The sequence below is a fragment of the Myotis lucifugus genome, unplaced genomic scaffold (assembly GCF_000147115.1).
Source record: "Myotis lucifugus unplaced genomic scaffold, Myoluc2.0 scaffold_53, whole genome shotgun sequence".
Taxonomy (NCBI): domain Eukaryota; kingdom Metazoa; phylum Chordata; class Mammalia; order Chiroptera; family Vespertilionidae; genus Myotis; species Myotis lucifugus.
The window spans coordinates 2,127,598-2,150,210 of NW_005871101.1; the positions used below are offsets into that span (position 1 = coordinate 2,127,598).

A 22,613-nucleotide genomic window follows, 5' to 3' on the forward strand; every position below is an offset into this window, starting at 1 on the left:
ATCACTGATCCGGTTCCCTATAAAGTACCAGAGACTAATGAAGTCAATTTTTAAGGCAACAAAATGGGGGGGGGGGCTGTCAAGACCACAAAATGCCAGACAGGATGCTTTCCTAGACCTTTGGCTTTGGAGCCTGACAGAGGAATGGGCTTCCCCCACTAGTTGTTTACCATCACTATGCGATACCTCTGGATACAACAGAATACTAAAGGCCAGTTTTGCAGACAGTCTGTTATTTTATTGCACAGATTTCACTTGAAGAACAAAATGCACCATGAGTGTGTGGAGAGTCTGGGGTCTCAGATACTGATTCGCCGTCAGTGTTTACACCCGTAAAGCCAAATTCGACAGTACAATTTGTGTTAAACAACAATCACTTCCAGATGGCTAACAATGAAAACAGAGACAGGGCAAAATAGCTTTTAAAATGTGTTAAGATGAAGTATATGCATGTGTAGAATTAAAAAGTACATCAGATAAACTAGAAATCAAAAACATTTTGTGGAATGCCAGTTAGAGTTATACTTACGTGTGCTGTTATGTATCATATAATGAAAGTCTATTTGGTTCATTTCCTTCATACTGAGCTGAGAATTTCAGGAAAACCGTGGTTATAAAAATGATCAATCTTGAAAAAATATGTACAGATAAATGTAAAATCACAAACTAAAAAAAAAAAAAAAAAACCCACCCTTTGCCCTCAACTTACAAAAGGGAAACTTTCCCCTGGAGGGCAAGTTCCACGGCTCCCCTCCCTCCCCCACCCCATGTCCCCATTCTATCTTTTTCTAGCTTATGACTAAGTGACCTCGGAGCTGAAGAGGAGGCAGGGAACAGAGAGGCATCTTTATGAGGCTCCCAGTGTCATCTGTAACAACAGTTTGAAAAGTGTCTTTTATTTCTCTCCCCCATACCCAACTCAGCAATGTTTACAAGATGTTTGAAATTTAAAGAGAGAGAGCGAAAATACATCGAGGTATAATTTTTATGGGCAACAAAAGAATGCCCAAGAGCTAACAGTGGGCAAAACCATGAGAAAACCGTGTGGGCATTATCTGAGCTAAAGATTTATTTTTTAAGGCAACAAAATGGGAGCAGGGTGTTAAGACTACAAAATGCCAGACAGGATGCTTTTCTAGACCTTTGGCTTCGGAGCCTGCAGAGGAATGGGCTTCTCCCATCTGTGGTGAGCAAACCTAGGGCCCTGGGCCCAGCATCTACAGCACCTCCGTGGGCAGGCCGGCAGCTCTCTTATACGTGGGCACTCTTGGCGTGAGTGGGGGAGCTGGAGCCCGAAGAGTAGTAGAAACGGTTTTCACCAAAGGCCTGCGCATCTCCAGCGCAGCAGAGGATGACAGAGCCACCCACGAGGCAGAGAATGGCACCAATCCAGCCGGCGTACAGGGAGTAGCCAAAGCTCACGATGGTGGTCTCACGGTGGGCGCACACAGGGAACCAGATGGTGGCAACAATGGCGCAGAGAGCTGGGGAGACATGGAGAAGGCTATGAGCGGGCATACCCATCACACACCAAGCGCAGTGGGCAGAATACACTTACACACACACACACACACACACACACACACACACACACACGCCTCTGGCTTCCAACCAGCTCCAGAAAACTCCATACACACAGCTCTGCGCCCCCCACACCCCCGCCTGTGCCGCAATCTGAACCTAAAGGTTTGCATCTGTAGAGTAAGTTGACCAAAAGCAAGTGTCAAACTGCAAGGTCCTTACTTTTTCAACAGGTGAGGGACAAAGAACTCCAATGTAAAAACCTAGTAATAAATCACTTAAGTCCAAAAATACATATTTATATTTTTTTGCATATCTTGACTTTATATATCTATAGTTATAATTCTATTATTGCACTTAACTAATTGGGTTATAATTATCTCTTTACATGTCTATTTTCCATTCCAAGTACTGAGTTCCTTGACAGCAGGGAACATGTCTTATCTTTGTAAAGTCAGTGTTTAGCTCAGTCCGTATGAAGCACACAGTATGTGCTCAGTGTATACCAGTGGAATGACTGGACGCCCTGAGCTATCCAGAAATGAGAATCAAGACAGTGCCCACTTCAATTTCCTACTCTATTTTTTTTTCAATTTAGTCAGTGTACATTACAAAGACCTAAAAAAGCTATGAAAATTCTCTTACTGTGGTGAATTATTGCTAGACATCCGTGGAGTCTCAGCTAAGAGTTTGCATTTGTGTTATGCTGTTCACAATCACAAAAATCTCGACACACCAATCAACAGTTCTTAGAGCAAGAGTTTACCCATCCAAGGATTTTATGGTAATAATATTTGCTGTGATAGATCACAATGGTAGAAATGTATGGTCTTGCACCAACCAATCTAACTTTCAAATTTGGTTTAGATTTTAAAGAATAAGTTAAGAAATCACCTCTATCTCATTTAGCTTTTCCCCTCCTCCTAAACAAAGTAGCAAAACAGGGGCAGGCAGGAGCCTATAAAGACTTGAAACTCTTTTAAACCTCTAGGCCAGCACTGTCAAATAGGTTAGCCACGAGCTACCTGGGCTTTTGACCATTTCTCATAAAGCTTGTGAGACTGAAAAAGCTAATTCTGAATTTTAATTCATTTAAATTTAAATGACCACATGTGGCTAGTGGTTACTATACTGAACAACACAGCTCTAGACAAAGTAACTCCATAACTTCCTTTGTTAGCATCTAATTTTTCACAACTATAAGCAGGACAGAAATTTTAGTTAAAGCTTTAAGTTAGAATGGCATATTAAAGTTGAAAGATCAAAATAATAATAACAATAATGAGGTTTCCAATAGTTAGCCATAAAGCCTTCAATAAATTCTAGAAAGGCATTTCAATGTTTGCTACCTTGTCACTTTCAACTCAGCAAGCTTCTTCTGATTTCTACTCATACTGAGTGATTTTCTAACTTCCCTCTGTACCCACAGAGAAGAAATATAATTTTTCTTTAACACAGCACTCAAATCTAACAGCACCATATATTAGTTCTAAACTAAAGAAAAGCTTTACCCATTCTCAAAGACCTTTTAAACTATCACATTTCCTTTTGTGTAGCTTATGACATAGGTTTTTGTTGAAAACAGATTAAGTCTACACCCACATAAGTTGGGTTTAGATACACCTAAATAGATGTAATTCCTATCCTTAAAAAGTATAGATCCCAAGAAGTCAGAGGGAAAAGTAAATTTGGGTGTGAATGGCTCAAATTGGATAACAGCCTAAATTCACTCTATTAATTGTGAACTATTCACATATTTAAATTTATACAGACTACCTAAAAAGCTAAAATCTCTCCATATTCTAATGGATTCATTTTTCCTAAAGAGTGAGCCCAATCATGCCAGCTTTTGTAATATTTTTGTATACGATACCATGAGATGTATTTTCCTTCTGTGACTAGAATGTTCTCAAGAAGACCAGAGCTAATCAAATCTTCCCTTTCCAGCCCAGGGCTTGCAACACCTGAGATACAAGGGAAAGTCTTTTTCTTTCTCTTTTTCTGGCCATAGATTCCAAATCCGGCACTCTTGGGAACTGCTTGGCTATTGTCATGGTCATACTCTCAGCGAGGCACAGATAAAAGCCTTTTTTCTTTATCAGAGCAAGGGACAGAATCCTCTTCTAGAGTGTTTTGGCCAGAGAGAACTGCTCTAGTCTTTGTATCAATACACAATCCAGCTACAAACCCCTAGACCCCCAAGTGAGAACTCATCTGCTATGGGCAAAGACAGCAAAATAGGGGCTTCCAAACACCCAAGCGTGATTAGAGCGGAAAGGGGGGAGAGTGAAGCTGAATTCCATAGGACAAAATGATGTGATTCCCAAACAACTGATTTGGTTCAATCAAACCAATATTGCCTATAACAGTTAACTGGCTTCCAAATAGCGGCATATGCTTATGGTTAAATTAAGTTTTATTTTTTTTATTCTTTATATTTAAACATAACACACACACAAGCATTCCCCACATTTCATGTAAACCTAACCTAACTTTCAGATTTGGTTTAGATTTTATAGAATAAGATTAGAAATTACCTCTCATTTTATTTAATTCTTCCCCTTTTCCTAAGCAAACTAAATGAACAAGGTTATCTTCATAGAGGGAAAGAATCAGGCTCAATAAATATCCCAAAAGTAATCATCAATCTTGATTTTGAGTGTTTTGAGTGTTTTGTTACATTTTATTCCAATATAATTCATTAAAAAAAGGAAAAATCAGGAAAATGTCTAAACATTTAAATAATGAACCTATAGGACTGGATGGGTGAATAAATGGATAGACAGACAGATGAATGAGAGGTGGTCTCATTTCAAGTCTACTTTCCACTTTGTTCACACCAAAACTGACTTCCAAAATCATTATACATTACTCATGACTTACCTCATTAAAGATTGCCTTCTTTTATAACCCAGGCAAAACAAGGCAAATGTGCACCAGCAGGTTCTTTATTTCCTAGCAGATAAATGAACTCTGGGTGGAATTCCTGTGGCTCTCAAAGATGAACCACATCAAAACCACTAAAAGATGACAGACTGCCACACAACATGAAAGAAAATGAGAGGTTCACTGGGAACAGTGACCTTCAATTGAACTCACAGTGAAGAATGTTTACAAACTAAAAAAGGAGAATTTAGTTGATTTCAGCAGTGGTTGGAAGGGGAAAGGAGATCTATTTTAATAAATAAAGTTAAAAATCCAAGTCATTACTCAACTAAAAGATGTGAACCAATAGAACTGGCAATAATTTTTAACTTTCTTAAAGACATATAAGACCTGCGAGAGAGAGAGAGAGAGAGAGAGAGAGAGAGAGAGAGAGAAATTGTAATGCTGTAAATATTTTTCTTTAAAAATCGCAGTTACTTATAAGGTAAAGAAAATTGAAGAAACATAAAAGGAATTTTCATTGCTTTTCTCTTATGTCAACAGAATGTGTTTTTAAATTAAGTCTCTAAAAACAGGAGAAGGGAGCTTTAATACTGATTTTTCGATTTGTTTTCTTTTCTACCTTCAGCAAATGCAATAGTTAACTGTACCGGGGGCGAAAATCTGCCTTTTGTGGGGAGAGTACAAGGTGAAAATTGGGGATATTCTTAGCTTCAAAAACAAAAGGAGAGAAGGGGGAAAAAAGCTTCACTGTGTAGATATAGATTCACCTGGACTGGGTCCTCTCAAGTAAAATTCCTTGCTCTTCATTGAATAAAATTGTTTGCCTCTCTTGATAAGTTTCAAATAATGTGATACAAAGGTGTTCTTTAATTAATAGAATACACCTTTATTAAAAGTTAGCAATGATTTTGATGTAGCCAAACACAGAAAATATTTGGGATAATAAAATAATTTTAGAGCAATGAAATGTTAAGTGTAGTTTTTAGTCCCTTTAAGAATTAGATGATAAATAAGTGTGATGAAATTAAATAAAATTGGTACAAGTATGTTTGGAGGTAACAACAAAGAGAAAGCCACACCACAGACAGACAGACAGACAAACAGGCGCAGAAAGACAGAAGAACACCAGACGGATATTTCTTCCTCCAGCCCTGAGCACCTCTGTTCTCAGGCTTTGTCACTTTCAATATGAAGCACTGGAAGGACTGAAAGCATCATTTCTAACAGAAAGCAATATTTTCATTAAAATCACTTAAATTAATCTGACTTATATTAGTAATACTGACAAAAATCTTCCTTGATATTATAGCTGAGATTTGCTTCCAAAAAAAAATCTGAGGACTGGGAAAAAAGGGGGAAATACATGGCTGAAGCTGGTCAGCTGTGACTTGATCAATTTTTAGAATAAGTTTGGGTGCATGGAGGTTTATTAGACTATTCTCTCTACTCTGTGTATGTTTGGAATTTTCCATAATAAAAATTTATTTGAATCCCCCTCCATTTAACATTTTACAATGTATTGAACATCGTCTTCTACAATCAATGGTATTATTACATACAATCTAAATAGCAATCAGCTTTTCACAAAGAGGCCAGTTAACTCAAGGCAACAAGAGATCTAATGAGCTTTGGTTAGGTTCATATTTATTAGTTGTTTCCTTATCATTTGAATCTAGAAAAAAAGTTTTCTCTATTTTCCATTTATCATTCTCTAAATTTTGACTTACTAGTAAGAAAACATAGCTGCCAAAAGGCATATTCCTCTTATGTAGACTTTTATGACTATCTAATTTTTACAACAATCATCAAGTCAATGGAATATATGAGTACATTATTTTCCTGGCCTGCTTTCAGCACTTTTCCCCCTTTATTTCCATTCCACACATCATTATCTTTTTTTTCCTATAACCTTTTTTAAAAGTCCATCTCATGGTTACTTGTTCATTTTAATCACATAATTTAGAGACACCAGAGACCTCATAAAGCAGTTAATTCCTCCAATTTTACTGATGAGATCATTTTAAGCCACAACCACACTAAGATGCCACATCCTGTCCATTATCCATATGAAATTTGATTTAAATTAGGGATTTGTCTGTATAAAACTAATGAGTTTGGAGGAAGACTTTTTCTAACAATTCTCTTAAGACCTCACAATTAAGGGCAACACCCAAGAATTCCCATTCCCATAAGACTTCTGATTCTTCGAGCATGACAAGCTCAATCTGTCCTACATTTGCACACGCCATTTATTTTACTACAATTTCATTATTAACCTGTAAGCTCCAAGTTAAAACAACTTTTTTCCTATACAAATAAGATTCCTGGGACCATATTTTTAAAAAGAAGGAGAGAAGATGAAAGGATTCCATTAAGAAGGAAAATACATTTCCTTTCTCTCCATTCCTACCCCATCTCCCCAAGAAAGACCCAAATCAAGTACTTTCTAACTTATAGTGAGATGAGCATTAGACTGAATCAGAACTGAGGCTGAGTGTTTTCAGCTGGGTAGCTTAACGTGGCTTTTTATAATGGGACTAGAGGCCCGATGCACGAAATTCATGCAAGAGTAGGCTTTCCTTCCTCTGGCTGCTGGCACCGGCTTCCCTCTAGCACCCGGACCTGGGCTTCCCTCTGGCTGCCAGCAGGCACCCAGGACCTGGGCTTCCCTCCTGCCACTGGCAGGCACCCGGGACCCAGGCTTCCCTCACAGCCCCAGCTGTGAGGTCATCCGGAAGGACGTCTAGTCTAATTAGCATATTATACTTTTATTATTATAGATAAGCAAAAAACTCCAGCTATTGATCTCTATACTCTGGACCTGGAAATTATTATGCTAAGTGAAATAAGCCAGTCATAGAAAGACAAATTCCATATGATCTCACTTATATGTGGAATGTAATGAACAAAATAAAGTAACGAACAACATAGAAACAGAGGCCTGGATACATGGAACAGACTGACAGCTATCAGAGGGGAGGGTACTTGGGGGGCTGGATGAAAAAAGGTGAAGAGATTAAGCAAAAAACAACCTTATAAACCATAGGCACAGACAACAGTGTGGTGATAGCCAGAGGGCACGGGGGTAGGGGATAGGTGGAGGTGAACAAAGGGGAGATAAATGGGGATGAAAAGAGACTTTGCTTTGGGCCATGGGTGCATGATGTAGTGTGCAGATGATGTTTTGTTGAGTTGTTCACTTGAAACCCATATGGTTTTATGGCCCTATGTCACCCCAATAAATTCTTTTTTAAAAAAAAGAAAGAACTTAGATATGTCAATTCACTATTCTTACCAACTTCAGAAGAAGGCATTGCTGTGCCCATCTATATATATAAAAGCCTAAGCAACTGTTACGACTGAAAGACCAGAAAAACCGGTCAACCAGTCACTATGACGCACACTGACCACCAGGGGGCAGACGCTCAACACAGGAGCTGCCCCCTGGTGGTCAGTGCACTCGCACAGCCAACCTCCCACGGCTGGTCAACCTCCTGTGGTCCCTCCCCCTACTTTTCCCCCCAGCCGGCAGGCCCTGATTGGCTCGGCCCCGATTGGGACTGGGAGAGATGGCCCCGATCGACCATGATTGCCAGCCAGGCCTAGGGACCCCACCCATGCACAAATTCGTGCACCAGGCCTCTAGTTTTATATAAAGGTTTAGAAACACTAAGTAACTGCCCCAGCTCGCATAGCTGGAAAGTGGTAAATCCGAGATTCAGCAGAGTTGGTCTGACTCCAAATGATAAGATAAAGCGCAGGTAGGTATCTCCTGCTTCAGCAGGGGCTTCTGGAAAACCACACATTCGATCGGCCTCCGATGCATTCTGAACTGAGGAGCCTGCCGCTGCTTGTGCTGCTCTTCAGGTTCAGGAAACCAGCAGCACCAGGCTCCTGTTCCTTCCCCCACAGCAGGAACCAAATCCTCACATCATTAAACACTCTGCTCAGAAGATACAGCTGTTGGACAACAGACAAGATGTTTTAAGGTTTTGGAAAAATAATTAAAGATCCTCAGGGTCACAAAAAAATGGATTCTAATTAACAGTGTTGACAATTTCCATACCAAGATTGACACTGTTTCCAGTTCCACCTGGCCCCCTTTGGTTAGCGACCACGTCTCAGCGGGAGTGCCATGGGTGACCCTCAGAGCCCAGCGTGAGCCCAGCACTGGCTTCTCCCCGACAGGGAGAGCGGGAGAGCGACAGAAGCCAATCCAGAGCAGCACAAAGGGAGCCTTCACTCTCTCGCGCTCCTCCCACCCTCTGCCAACAGGGAAAACAAGGCACTCGGGCTCTGTGGAGAGAAAACCTAGAGGAGACCAGCAGGTGCCACACTTGAGACAATGAGCTTTACATTTCCAGAGCTAGCTCGTTCCAGTCCAAACAACAGCCAACCCAAAGGCTGGTGGACACCCCCTGAGAAATAAATCCGGGCGAGGCAATCAAAGAGGAAGCAGGTAACCCTGGAATTGCAAGGCTGCAAGAGGGCAAGGAGCGATGGTACCCTCCCTCCAGTCCTAGCAGCCAGGGCTCCCTGGGGTTCCGATGTCTCAACACCTCCTCCATCCGCAGCGAACAGACTGAGGAACTCACATCACTACTCAGCCTCACCTCGCTTTCCTTTCTACGATTCTGGATACATCCCCCACCCCATTTGAAAAAGAAAGTTTCAAACAACTGGTTGTTATTTTTTCAAATAACCCTTCTTATTCAACTGGACCATTCAGGTTTTTTTTAGCGATTTTATAAAATACCAACGCGTCTATGTGTGCTTTGCTTTTCTGTCTTTATTTTCCACAGGGTTTGTGTTTGGTTTTGGGGGTTTTTAATGTGTTCCCTTACTGGTGGATATTGTGCGACACTTACATGGAAGGCCAGGATTGCTAAAATGAACCCCTAACACAACGGACCCAGCTTTGGCTCTGCATCCTCAGGGCCCAAGAGAGAGCCTCCCGGACCTCTGTGAGAATGAGGAAAGTCACAGACACGGGCAAATGTCTAGGATGAGAAGGGTTTCTTCTGGGTTCTACAGACCAGTTTACTTGTACAGCTTTCTGTGGTCTACCTGTCGGAAAGGGAATTCAGATACAAAGATCTGACTGTCAAAAAGGATCCCTGTGGCCCTGGCCAGTGTGACAGTCAGCTGAGCGCGGTCCTATGCACTGCACCGCTTGGATTCCTGGTCAGAGCACATGCCCAGATGCCCAGGCTTTCAGGCTGCATCCCCTAGGTGGGGAGGAAGTGGGGCTGCAGGAGGCAGCTGATCAATGTGTTTCTCTCTCTCTCTCTCTCTCTCTCTCTCTCTCTCTCTCTCTCTCTCTCTCTTTCCTCCCTCCCTCCCTCCCTCACTCTACCTTCCTCTCTCTCTAAATCAATAAAAAAATATTTTTTAAAAGTACCCCTGTGAGTTAGATGAAGCACTTGGTACTGATTGTATGTTTGATGTGTCACTCCCACACATTCTTCGTGGCTACAACCAAAATGTCCATGCCCAGATTCTCCTCTGAAAATCACAGTGGCATTCTGGTCTTTTCACTCCTGTTAACACACACACACACACACACACACACACACACACACACACACACACCTCCTCGGAATTCTCTGTGCTTCACAAGCCACTGAAAACCTCCACCCCTTTGCCATCTTGTGAAGAGGTGCCCCTACCTCTCATGTCCCCTCATCTCACCGGTGTCACTGTGGGTGACCGTCACTAAGTGGCAATGACCCAGACAGAACCCTGTTCTCTCACCCTTACCCCTCAAGCACATAGTCTGATACCAGTTTGGGGACAGGAAGTCCTTGTCCAAGGAGACCTTGACTGTATATCTAACCCATAAGCACATCAGTTTCTCCTCAATGATGTATCTATCAGTCCACTTTACAAGAGTTCTTAAAATTCATGTCTTCTATTAGGATTTAGAATGTGTTAATGAAATTAGCATTCCAGGAAAAAATGGAGAGAAATGAAATCACTGGAGAGAATGGAGCTAGAAAGACCCTCCCTTGGTGCTTAAGTCAGGCCCTCTGTGTGTGGGAGTAATCAGCAAAGCTGAACAAGCACAGGCCATTTCCTGGGCAAGGATTGTCCCTCCCTCCAATCCACCTTCTCTCCAACTCTCAAAACCCATCGCTGGCTTCCTCTACTCCGGGATAGCCTCTGGTCTGGCTTAGGTGTCTTCCAATGTGTGTGCACAGTGTGTGCAGCCCTTTAAGATGAGCACATGCCACACTCTATCAAGATGTCTGGGTAATCGCAAAGCAGAGACTGACATTGTTTCCAATGAGCCCCAGCAGCGGGTGCTCGATGAATAAAAGAGTGAATTATCACCTAGTGATCTACCACTCTCGACATCTTTTCTTTCTCTTTTAAATATATTTTTACTGATTTCAGAGAGGAAGGAAAAGGGAGAGAAAGATAGAAACATCCATGATGAGAGAGAATCATTGATTGGCTGCCACCTGCACACCCCCACTGGGGATCGAGCCTACAACCTGGGCATGTGCCCTTGACTGGAATCGAACCGGGGACCCTTCAGTCCACAGGTCGACACTCTATTCACTGAGCCAAACCAGCTAGGGCAGTGGTTGGTAAACTGTGGCTCAGCAAACCGCTGCTCGAGAGCCACATGCGGCTCTTTGGCCCCTTGTGTGTGGCTCTTCCACAAAATACCGGCTCTTCCACAAAATACCGACTTCTGCACATGGGCCACGAAGTTTCAGTCGCACTGTATGTGTGCGCCCACACATGGTATTTTGTGGAAGAGCCACACTCAAGGGGCCAAAGAGCCGCATGTGGCTTGCGAGCTGCGGTTTGCCAACCACAGAGCTAGGGCAACATCTTACTTTTCTATCGCCCTCCTCTTTCTCTATTCTTTCTTTGTACATTAACTGAAGTTCTCAATCTTAACTCCAGGTAAGAGTCACCTTACAGGTAGTTAGGATTTCATAAAACATCTTTGTCTGGCTTTATACCCAGAAATTCTGAGTCAACGAACCTGCCATGGGACCTGGGCACAGGTATTTTCAAAACGGAATTCCCTTGTGAAGTCTGACTGAAGAGCCACTGTGTAACTCTTTTCTGTCCTCTGGTCTTTTCCTTAGGTATTTCCTGCCCTTAAAATCCTTCTTTGCCTTTTGTTTGTTAACTTATGTTCATGTTCAGTGACCTCTGCCTCTCCCCCCTCCCGCCCCCATCATAGATAGGACTTATCCCCATGAAACATAAAGAAATACACATTGAGGGGGTTCTATTCCACAGAGGAGTCATTGGCTTTCTTTCCTGCACCTCAAACTGGATGAAGCAACAGGAAGATCTGGCATTCATCACGTTTCCTCAGAGTTGGGTGCCATAGAGAAAGCTCTTACCCAGCAGAATGAGCAGAACCCCAGCCAGCTGGGCCCGCCTGTACTTGGCCACGCCAGGCTCATGGCCCATGCGGATGCAGGGGAGAACTGTCAGCAGCAGGAGAATGGCCGGCAGGCCCAGGACTGAGGCTGCGATCATCAGGGCTCGGCAGGCCTGCACGTAACCTACAAGCAAGAGAGCAGACAGGGCGGGTTAGACCAAGGGAGCCCTTGGATCCTGAATCCTGCCTCTCGGGAATTCGGTACCACTTGCCTTCCTCCCTCTTGCCCATTCCAGGACTTAGAAGGTGTTACATGTTGTCCATGACCACGTCACATGTTCAACTTTTAAAGTGATTCGATGACCAAAAAAAAGGGAGGTTGAGGGCTGGAGAGACTGAATGGGGATCCCCAGTTTAGGCCACTTGTCCAAGCTTCCAGGATGAAGGGGCCCAGAGTCCAATTGTTATATCACCTTGTGAACGACTCAGAATAAAACTCAAATCTTCCAAAAAGCCTTCTGTGAGGGATGGGCTATTGGTTCCAGTGTCTTGTTGATACACTCAACCTGTATGACCTTGGGCAAGTTACTGTGTCCTCATTTATAGAGTGAAAATAGTAATAGTACCTACATTTTTCTAAAAGAATTCAGCTAAGATTAAGTTAGTTAATTCACGCAGTGCTTAGAACAGTGCCTAGCACATGCTAAGTGAGCTAAAACGGTTAGCTATGATTAATTGGTGTTATTACTCCATCATCATTGCTTTAAAGGCATCCCTCCAGACCCAAGGATTCCTAGAGGGCAGACACAGTGCCCACAACAGATGATGTAAACATACAGTTATAAATGAAAGAATACCTGAGTTGAGTAATAAGAGAGGAGCAAAACTACCAGGGCTTTATACTGTCATATAAAATGCCAGGTAACAACTTTATTAAGAAACAGATTACAATCTGTGCAATATTCATGTAAAATAGGTCTGACAAGATACTGGAAGAAGCTGACAAACTTAAATATATTGTTTCTCATTAAGACACTCTCCCTCCTTAAAAAAAAAAAAAAGTATTCATTACTCTCTTTTTGGCTCAGAGCAAATAGCGAGCCCCAACTTCCGCCTCACTTGCCCGGACCCTCAGACCAAATCTGGCCACCTGCCCTGTGCCCCAAGATGCAGCTGCAACACTGTCTCTCAGCAGGATATGCCCTGCCAGAATTCAGACTCCACAAGGGAACGCTTCGGACCATTGTCCATCCCAGCTTCTTATGAATTAAAGGTAACCAATAAACCAAATATCTATTGACTTGAACATCCCCAGAGAGGACCCACAGGAAGTTTGAGGTAGGACCTCTGACCACAGCCCTATGCCCCTCCCCCCCCTCCCCCGCTTGTAGGAGAGCCGGGGCTGACACAATGGAGACATTCAACTAGAAACTGAGGTTCTGAAATTCATGACGCAGGCTGTCCGCATGCTAGGTGCCAAGGCCATGTCTGGAAATCAAAGATGGAGACTGAGCTCTGTCCCTGTCCCCACCCAAAGTACAAGGGACAGGGAGAGCAGGGAGGATGAAGCCCTCCCTAAAATGCACTCCCCTCTGTCAGAGGGTCTATGTTCTTTGAAAATAAACCACTCAGCACTGACTGTTAGTAAACTGAACTTCAGGGAGGGGAAGCAGGGAATAATTTTATGCTTCAAAGGTTCCTACAAATATCTTGCCCAGCGCTTAACAAAAAATTACAGCTACCTTTTATGGAGCATCTACTCTATCAAAAGACTTTTACATTTCTCATTTTATTTAATCCCCAAAGCAACCCTGAAAGATAGGGGGTTGGTTTGATTTTAATTTTTAAAGAAGACAACTGGGATTCTCAGAGGTTAGTCACTTGTTCAGATCACCCAGACTGTGAGCACGGGATCCAGCACAGGATCGGAATATGACCAAGGTCGACCTACACCAGCAGGAAGTGGAGCTGGGTCCACACCTGGGTTCCCGGGAACTCTGTCATTCCAAAAGCCCAAAATGGAGAAAAGGGAAGTGAATGGAGGGCTGGCATGCATTGTGCATGCCTGCTGCGTGCCAGAGCAATGCTGGTTCCAGGAGGGGACGCAAAGAAAGTAGGAGGTCGCTTATACCTTCGGGAATTCCAAATGCAGTAGGAGACAGGGACTTAGAAACATGAGCAAAAATCAAGTCAAAATGTGCCCGGATGGGGTAAGGACCAAAAACCAGAGCAGCAAGGAGGAAGGGGGGCGGCGGTTGATTCCGACGACAAGGACTAATATAGGAGGCACTTAAAGGAGGCTTCAAGGGTCATCAGAAAGGCTCAAAGAGAAAAAACACACACACACACACACACACACACACACACACACACCGGGCTCCCACACTGGCGGCCGTGGGCCGATTACTTCGCTTGCTGAGGACATTGGGATAGCCTTTTGCCCTTTGAATGAGCACGAGGCCCGCGGGACATAAGACAATCCTGTTCTATTGGCCAGGGCCCATACACCCGCCAGGCAGGACAGAGATTCAGAGCAAAACCCAGAAGGGGCGCCCGCGACCTCGCCAATCACCCAGCTGGCTCAGGGTTTAAATCTGGATTGGAACTGTTGCCCGGACTTTGCCAACCAGGCTGCAAGTGGCGATGGGACCCCAGGCCGGTGTCACTCCCTCCTCTCCCCGTTCCGAGATCCCGCTGGCCGGGAGGGGGCGACCCAGGGCGGCGGGCTTTGCCGGGAGGGAGCACAGTGGCCCTCCAGGGGCGCCGGCTCTCACCTATGCGCCCCGAGCGCGCGGGAGCGGTGCGCAGCGGGAGGCTGAGCTGGGCAGACGGACGCCCCACGGCGGGGGCACGGGCTGGGGAGGTGAGACGGGCTCCGGGGCCTGCGGGAACCGACCTAGCGAAGCCAGTGGCCCTAACTTGCCAGAGCGCGTCGTCCGTCCCACGAGGACAGGGAAACTCGCTGGAATGGTTGCCTCTCTCTGTCTCCATCTGGCCTCTGCGGATAGAATCTAACGGGAAAGCAGGGCCCCTGGGGAGGAGGCCTGGCCGGGAAGTGAAGCACTGCTGCTCAGTCGACAGTGGGAGCGTGGGGCGGACGAGGAGGCGGTAATGAACCTGGGCTCAGTTTCTACTATGTGTCTCCGTCTCAGGCCATTCACTTCCCAGGGGGACTCGGCCAGTGGCCACCCCTCTCTTCCCCAATTCCAGATACGAGAGCTGAGGCTGAGAGGTTAAGTTCACCGCTGCCTGTTCCACACTACAGCAAGGTGGGACTCAAGGTGTCAAAATAGGCCCAATAGGCTTGAAGCCCTCAAAATGTTTTGTCTAGCGCCCCCCCCCCCCCAGTCTGCCCAGGGGGTGAGGGTTTGGGGCCAGCCACTCGCAAGGCGGGGGTCCTTACCCGGCAGGATGAGGATGTCCACCAGGGGCTTGCAGTGGTACAGCCCCGTGGCCATGACGCAGTCCGCCCACAGCCCCTTGGAGCCCAGCTCGTCCAGCTTGCGGCACGTCGGGATGGTGTAGCCGCAAGTCACCACCCAGTCATTGGTGGACGTGGTGACGATGATCCCGATCCAACCCACGAAGCTCGTGACGAAGCCCACAACCTGCAGGCACGTGGCCACCATCGCAGCCACCCCGGCGTCCCCGCGCCTCGCCCCTCGCTAGCTGTGCCCCGCGCCCGAGGCTGGACGGCGCCCACCCTGGTCCTCCCCTGATCCCCGCGCTCGCCAGCCGCTGGCCCTCGACGGCCAGCTGCGGGCCGCTGGAGGCGGTGTCAGGCCGCGAGAGGCTGCGAGCCCAGCTCCGACGGCGCGACAGGGAGCGCACGGCTGGGACAGCGACCCGTGCGCCACGCGGACTGGAGTGCGGCTGGGCAGCGCGCCCCCGCCCCCCCTCTTTAAACCCCGGGGCCCGGGCCCGGAGCGCCAATCGGTGACGGCCCTGGGTCGAGCCGGCCAATCGCCGGCCGGGGTCCGGCGTGGGGTGTGGAGGGGAGCGGGATGGGGAGTGGGGCAATCGCACAGCCCGGCCCCGCGGGCGGGCGCCTTGCGGTCAGTGTTGGAAAGTAAAATGATTCTATCCAAGTCCGAGACTTGCAGAGCGCTCGCGCGTCAGGCTCGGGTTCTTTTTTGCCCGGAATTATCTCTCCTCTTGTGGCCTCTCTCATCTCTGTCCTCGGGTCTCCGCTACGCTCCATCCCTCCTTGACTCCTTCCCACCGGAAAGCAGGGAAGGCAGTGGTCCCGCGGGCTCCCTGTGCAGTAGTCCCTCCGCTGAATTCTAACTGCTGAGCTGGGAATTGCCCCAAGGAGCAGACCCAAAGCGTTCAGTAAACCATAGTTAGTAGTAGAAAGAAAGTGATACTTTCTCTAGCCCCAAATCATCAGAGCGGCCATGGCCATAATGATAGTGATAACACAAGCGACTCACATTTATCCAGCTGGGTCGTGTACTTTGTGCATGCATTTATGTGTATGTATTATCTCGTAAACTATCTCACTAAATAATTCTCCCAAAACCCCTTTATGGTAGGCAGAACTGCTGACACACAATACGCATGAAGAATCAGCATGGGGGAGGTTAAGTTGCACACTTTACACAGCCGGGAAGCAGTAGGCTCCAAGGGCCCATCTCACCACCCACCCTCCCACTGACCATTCCTGGGTACCACTTCCTGAAAATTCCTGAAGGGCTCACGTCTCCCATTTTTGACACCTTAAAAGCTGGGCTGACTGCCCTGGGCTCACTGTAAATAAGTTAATATCTGCATTCTGCAGAGAATACTGCCTGGCCCAGGGTGCTCTACAAATGTAAGCTATCAGCAGCAGCATTAAACCTCCAGGAATTCAAATAGGACCCATTATATGCATCTTTTGATCATGTAGAGAAGTCCTCCTTAGGCTACATTTATATTAAACAGTTTTAACTCCCTTTGAAACAAAGTGCTTATCTTATTATATCTCTCTATCACCGATCATGAGATTTAAAGATGTGAAAGATTTCATCAAGCACAAAAACTTCCTGCTCAGCACTCTAAGATACGTGTCATAAATCATAGGGACTGAGCTTTCCTATAGCTATTCCCAATGCCGGGGTCAGGGCCAATCACCGTGTTTTCTATTTCTAGGGAAGACTGGCCTGAAGGAGACCCCAAAGAAGTCAAGTGCACAAAAAGAAAAGGCTCTGTAATAGATGACAGAGTGTCAAGTACAAGGGCCACCATAATCACTAAGGAGAGCCCCAGGGTCAAGAAGGAAAGCCAGGGTGTCTGGGTTCAAACCCTGGCTCCACTGAACTAGCTGTGAGACCAAGTTACTTCACCTTTCTGGGCCCCAATTTCTTCATTTGTAAAATGAAGATAAAAAGAGTGCCTGCCTCATAGGTTTCTCGATGATTACGTGAGTTAATATACATATAGCGCTTAATACAACGTCTGATACAAAGTAAGTGCTCAATAAACCGGGGCTAGCGTTATTATAATATGACGATTCCAAACTCTTGCTGGGTTCTTCCTGTATTCCTACCAGTTTGATTGTGGAGACTATTTTATAAGTGAGCCATTCATTGTGTTTAAGAGCATTTCCTCACCAGGGTCTATTGACCTGAATGTTTTCAGATATTTCCTTACAACTTAAAAAAATTGCTATTGTATTAAGTACAACATAAAATATAAAACCCAAGCAACATCATTTCATTGAAAGGGCAGTTATAAAATCTGCACTCTTGTGACTCCATTAGCATTTGGCATTCTAATGACAAAACCTCAACCTTTGAGGGCGTCAGACGCCACTGTGTGAGACACCATCCCGAGGCACGGAGGGCGGCTACTTTCTTTTCATAAACTTCATTTCATTTTCACTAGCAAGAAGAGAGTCCTCTTTCCATGCCTACTGCAGCCATGGCTCATGGTCCCAAGAAACATCTGAAGCGTGTAGGAGCTCCAAAGCATTGGATGCTGGATAAACTGACTGACCGGGGTATTTGCTCCTCGTCCATCTACCGGTCCCCACAAGCTGAGAGAATGTCTTCCTCTCATCATTTTCCTAAGAAACAGACTTCAGTATGCCCTGACAGGAGATGAAGTAAAGAAGATCTCCATGCAGCGGTTCATTGAGATCAATGGCAAGGTCCGAACCGATGTAACCTACCCTGCTGGTTTATGGATGTCATCAGCATTGATAAGACAGGAGAGAATTTCCGTCTGGTCTACGACACCAAGGGTCGCTTTGCTGTTCACCGCATCACACCTGAGGAGGCCAAGTACAAGCTGTGAAAGTGAGGAAGATCTTTGTGGGCACAAAGGGAATCCCTCATCTGGTGACCCAGGATGCTCGTACCATGTGCTACCCTGAGCCCCTCATCAAGGTGAACACCATTCAGATTGATTTGGAATCTGGCAAAATTACTGATTTCATCAAGTTTGACACTGGTAAGCTGTGTATGATCACCGGAGGTGCCAATCTGGGAAGAATTGGTGTGATCACCAACAGAGAGAAACACCCTGGTTCTTTTGATATCATAGTTCATGTCAAATATGCCACTGGCAATAGCTTTGCCACCCCGTTCTCCAACATTTTTGTTATCGGCAAAGGCAACAAACCATGGATTTCCCTTCCCCATGGAAAGGGTATTCACCTCACCATTGCTGAAGAGAGAGATAAGAGACTGGCGGCCAAACCGTTGGTGAAATGAGCTGATGTGACATGATTAGGAGAGTCTTGTACTTAATTAAAGAGGGGGGGGGAGAGAAGATGGAGGAAATGGACATGCCCACTAAGATGCTAATAATTCATAACCTAAATTTCATTCCCTTTTCCTATGGGACTCAGCTAAATGAGTATGATAGCCCCTTACCCTAAAGTCGTTCTCACTTCAACCTCTTCCTTTTTTTATATACCTGAGTTAGTTCATCGTACTTTTCAGTTTGTAACCAGCTATCAGCCCCTGAAAAGCTCTTATTTCATTTATTTTATTCCCTTTTAGTCACATTTCTTATTTCCTATCTCATAGCTGCATAGGCAATTACTCATTTTCAACATATATTTGAGTTTGTAGGTTTCTAGCAAAATAAATAGTTTTGTTTTGACTGTTTATGTAATTGCAATTGAAATGCAAATATAGATTTTAGTTAATGGTAATGTATTAATATTGGTTTATTAAATGTAACAAATACACCATATACTGTAGGATGTTAGTAATTGGTGAAACTGATGCCAAGTAAATGACAGCTCTGTACTATCTTAATTTTTCTGTAAATGTAAAATTACTTTTAAAAATAAAGCCTATTAAAAAAAATTCAACCAGTAAGAATTCAACAACGCCCAGATCACCCACAGGTCACACACACAGAGGTATTTGTAAAGCCAGACTTCAGTCCGGCCAGTGTGGCTCAGTGGTTGAGCATCGACCCAGGAACCAAGAGGTCTCAGATTCAATTCCCCATCAGGTCACATGTCCGTGTTGCCAGCCCGATCCCCAGTAGGGGGCATGCAGGAGGTAGCCAATCGGTAATATTCCTCTCTCTCATCAATGTTTCTATCTCTCTATCCTTCTCCCTTCCTCTCTCTAAAACATAAAAATAATAATAATAAAGCCAGACTTCAGAACTCAGGCACTGAATGGCAGAAAGAATTGTCTATCAAGTGGTTAAGATCTTGAAATGGAACCTCCTGTGTTCATATTCTGTCTTCATCACTTGGGCTGTCCCTTAACCTTTGCAACTCTCAGGTTCTTCATCTATACCGTGGGGATAGCAGATGCCCCTACAGTGTTATTTTGAGAATTAAGTGAGATAATTTATACAAAGTGCATAGCACAGTACCCAGCATTGATGGACACTAATAAATATTAGCCATGACCTAGCCAGTTTGGCTCAATGGATAGAGCGCTGGCCTGTGGACTAAAAGATCCCGGGTTTGATTCCAGTCAAGGGCACATGCTAGGGTTGCAGGCTCGATCCCAAGTGGGGGACATACAAGAGGCAGCCGATCAATGATTCTCTCTCATCATTGACGTTTCTATCTCTCTCCCTCTCCCTTCCTCTCTGAAATCAATAAAAATATATTAATTAGTTCATTAATTAACTACTAGCCATGGTTAGTATTATTCATAAGCAATATAGAGCAATTGAAAATGTATGTTGCCTTTGATAGAGTCTAAAGCAAAAATAATTACCTATTAATGGGAGAGAAACCATAAAATGAATGTCTAAATGATCCCAGCACAGATATACAAATGGCCACTCAAAGGAGACCAGCCAAGCATAACCTTTTCAATGAATTAGCCATAAGTGGGGAGAGAGTATGTCCATTGAAAAGTACGTGGGGCAGTCAGGGAAGCATAAGGAACTGGGAACCAATAGCAGACAGAGGCCATGAGAATCCTCTGCTACCCAAAGCAGACTGTGCAGTCCCTTTGGCAAGGCTGTGCGTATAGTGGGGAAGTCCTTCAAGCTATCTCAGCTGAGAGACTTTCCCTAAAATCACCCACATTCCTTGGCTGTGACTTTACTTCCCAAGCCCTCCCTGTGATTAGAATCTGGCTTCCCACATAGCCTAGTTTAACCAACTGACATTCCAGGTCTACCACCGTCCCAAACACTCTGCTAGAGAGACTGTGCCCAGAACTTCCAGAAAAAGGTCTTTCCAGTCATTTTCTCTCTTGTGTTCACATTTCTACAGCATATAACATAACTAGTAAGATATACCTGAAACATGACACTACGTCTTCCGACCTTAGGTCCAATCGTCTTTCCATTATGAAAAAAATGTAAGCTTCTTTCCTATGGCTTGAGCATAAATTCCTTAATTTTATTCTTATTTGAAGATATTTAAAGGGGAGGCTTAGAGAGCCAGTCGGTGTGTACTAAACGAAGGAAAACACCTGGTTAAATGTTCTCCCATTTGCCTAAAAAATATCTAAAAATGGTCAATCAAACTAATGTGTGACTCCTGTCGCATTGGCAAATGTGTTAGCTGCACGCCTGGCAAGCCCACGTTGAAAGCAAAGCTTGGGGCAAAGGAGTGAGCTCACAGTGACTACTAGTGGTTGTCTTTGATCATTGCATGGCTGGTAAAGCATTTTCTGTGTAAAAGGAACAAGATTAGTGGCCACTTCCCACATTCCACATGTGCAATTATTAGACCCAAATGAAGTGTACATTTCTTCGTGGAAACTTTCTTCATATATTAAAAAAGATGCATCTCTTTAGGGAACCAAACATATGAAAACAGAGTACATATATGAAATTATTTAGGTCAGATTATTCATTTAAAAAAAGTGCTTTGAAAAAGACACCCATTTGAAGGATAAATTTCTCTAGTGAATTCAATATTTGATAATATGAAAATCCTACATACACACACATTTTTAGAAATATTGTAGTACAAGTTCATAGTGTGTGCAAAGGTATCACAGATCTGAAAAATGAAATGCCCTGTGAGTCTTGGGGTTTTGTCTGTTTTCCTGATCACTGAAGCCCGAGTGTGGCACAGTACCTAGAAAACATAAAAGCAAGCGCTTGGTACACATCTGTTCAATGGAGCTGAATGGAAGGGTTCAAAAAAAGAGAGATTGAATTTGCAAGCCTCTGAGTTTCACTAGGCTACTCCCTCCCGTTGGTTTCGGCTGCAATAACAGAATACCGCAGACTGGGTGGTTTAGAGACAACAAATTTATTTCTCACAGTTTGGGAGGCTGGAAGTCCAAGATCAAGGCACCAACTGGCAGATTCAGTGTCTGGTGAGAGTCCTCTCCCTGATTCATTGACAACCTTCTTTCTGTGTCCTTACATGGTGGAAGGGACAAGGGAGTCCTCTGGAGTCTCTCTTCTAAAGGCACTAATCCCATTCTTGAGGGCTCCATCCTCATGGCTGAATCACCTCCCAAAAGCCCTACCTCCAAACACCATCACGTTGGGAGGAGACACAAATATTCAGTTCACAGCAAATGGGAATCTGACGACAAGGGGTAGAATAAATCAGGAGGTGAGGACTAGAACTGGTCTAGGGGTGGACAAGAGACAAACTAAAGGTCCTTTGTGGTCTCGGGTACCCACCTGCTGCCCTTGGCATGGTGGCACCATCTCCAACAGAAGGGGTGTGTGGTGCTCGGGTCTCAAGCAGAAAAGTCTGATCACCTGGAGATGCTGGCCTCAACTGTAGTATCTCCATCAAGAGAAGAGCAGCAGCACCTCCACAAATTACTTCCATCTGGAATTTCAAATTCAGCTACTAAAGGGGAAAATGCCTTTTGGGGGTCCCATTTCTTGGCCCTCATGGTGCAATTATAGTACCATTCCTTTAGAGAGCATTTTATTCCAGATTTCCCCTCCTTCAGCTTGGAGATAAAGCAAAATAACATAAACCTTGTACCTGGAGTGTTAGGTTTGGGTCCTTTCCAGAATGTTTTCTCTCTTCTGCCTTCAAACAACCAATTATTTATCTGTTTCTCTACCAGAACTTTCAGAACACACTGGATGAAATCATGTCTAATTCAACCTATGAGGTCATACTTTTTGAGGAACATTAAAAGTCCTTAATTTTAGCTTACTAGTAAATGGGAGATCACATTTTCTAAAAATATAATAGTAATAAAGTATGTAAGTACCAAAAGGAAAAATAAGAAAATTAATTAGAAAACCACACCATTAAATTATCTTAGAAATTAAGAGCAGCTGTTTTCATTCAGCTACCTAGAACATCAAAATACAGAGTTTGTCCAACTTTGTCTTTTACTGAAAATGTATGAATTATAAAGTGATCAAAACTATCGTGTCCTCTCATATTCATTCAATACAAACTATAAAATCATCAATTATGTTATCAACACTGTACTGCTTCATTAAAAAA

At 44.4% G+C, this 22,613-nt stretch overlaps 1 protein-coding gene and 1 pseudogene across 1 annotated transcript; one reads left to right on the forward strand and one right to left on the reverse strand.

The window, feature by feature from the left end:
* Positions 1–761: 761 nt before the first annotated feature.
* CLDN11 (claudin 11) lies at positions 762–15,604 on the reverse strand. Its single transcript, XM_006088845.3, has 3 exons — positions 15,165–15,604; positions 11,781–11,945; positions 762–1,484 (listed from the first exon to the last, which is right to left on the reverse strand). The coding sequence occupies exons 1-3, from the start codon at positions 15,388–15,390 to the stop codon at positions 1,252–1,254; spliced, it is 624 nt and encodes a 207-aa protein (XP_006088907.1). The 5' UTR covers positions 15,391–15,604; the 3' UTR covers positions 762–1,251.
* Positions 15,605–17,662: 2,058 nt separating this feature from the next.
* Positions 17,663–18,469, forward strand: LOC102431573 (annotated as a pseudogene).
* The last annotated feature ends 4,144 nt before the right edge of the window (positions 18,470–22,613 follow it).

What these genes read in the sequence shown, in the direction of transcription:
- CLDN11 (XM_006088845.3), bottom strand. Translation starts at nt 15,390, where the DNA reads ATGGTGGCCACGTGCCTGCAGGTTGTGGGCTTCGTCACGAGCTTCGTG. An exon ending in GGACATCCTCATCCTGCCGG is followed by an intron (nt 11,946 to 15,164) that starts GTAAGGACCCCC and finishes TCTTGCTTGTAG; the next exon opens with GTTACGTGCAGGCCTGCCGA. An exon ending in GGTTCTGCTCATTCTGCTGG is followed by an intron (nt 1,485 to 11,780) that starts GTAAGAGCTTTC and finishes ATGTCTCCCCAG; the next exon opens with CTCTCTGCGCCATTGTTGCC.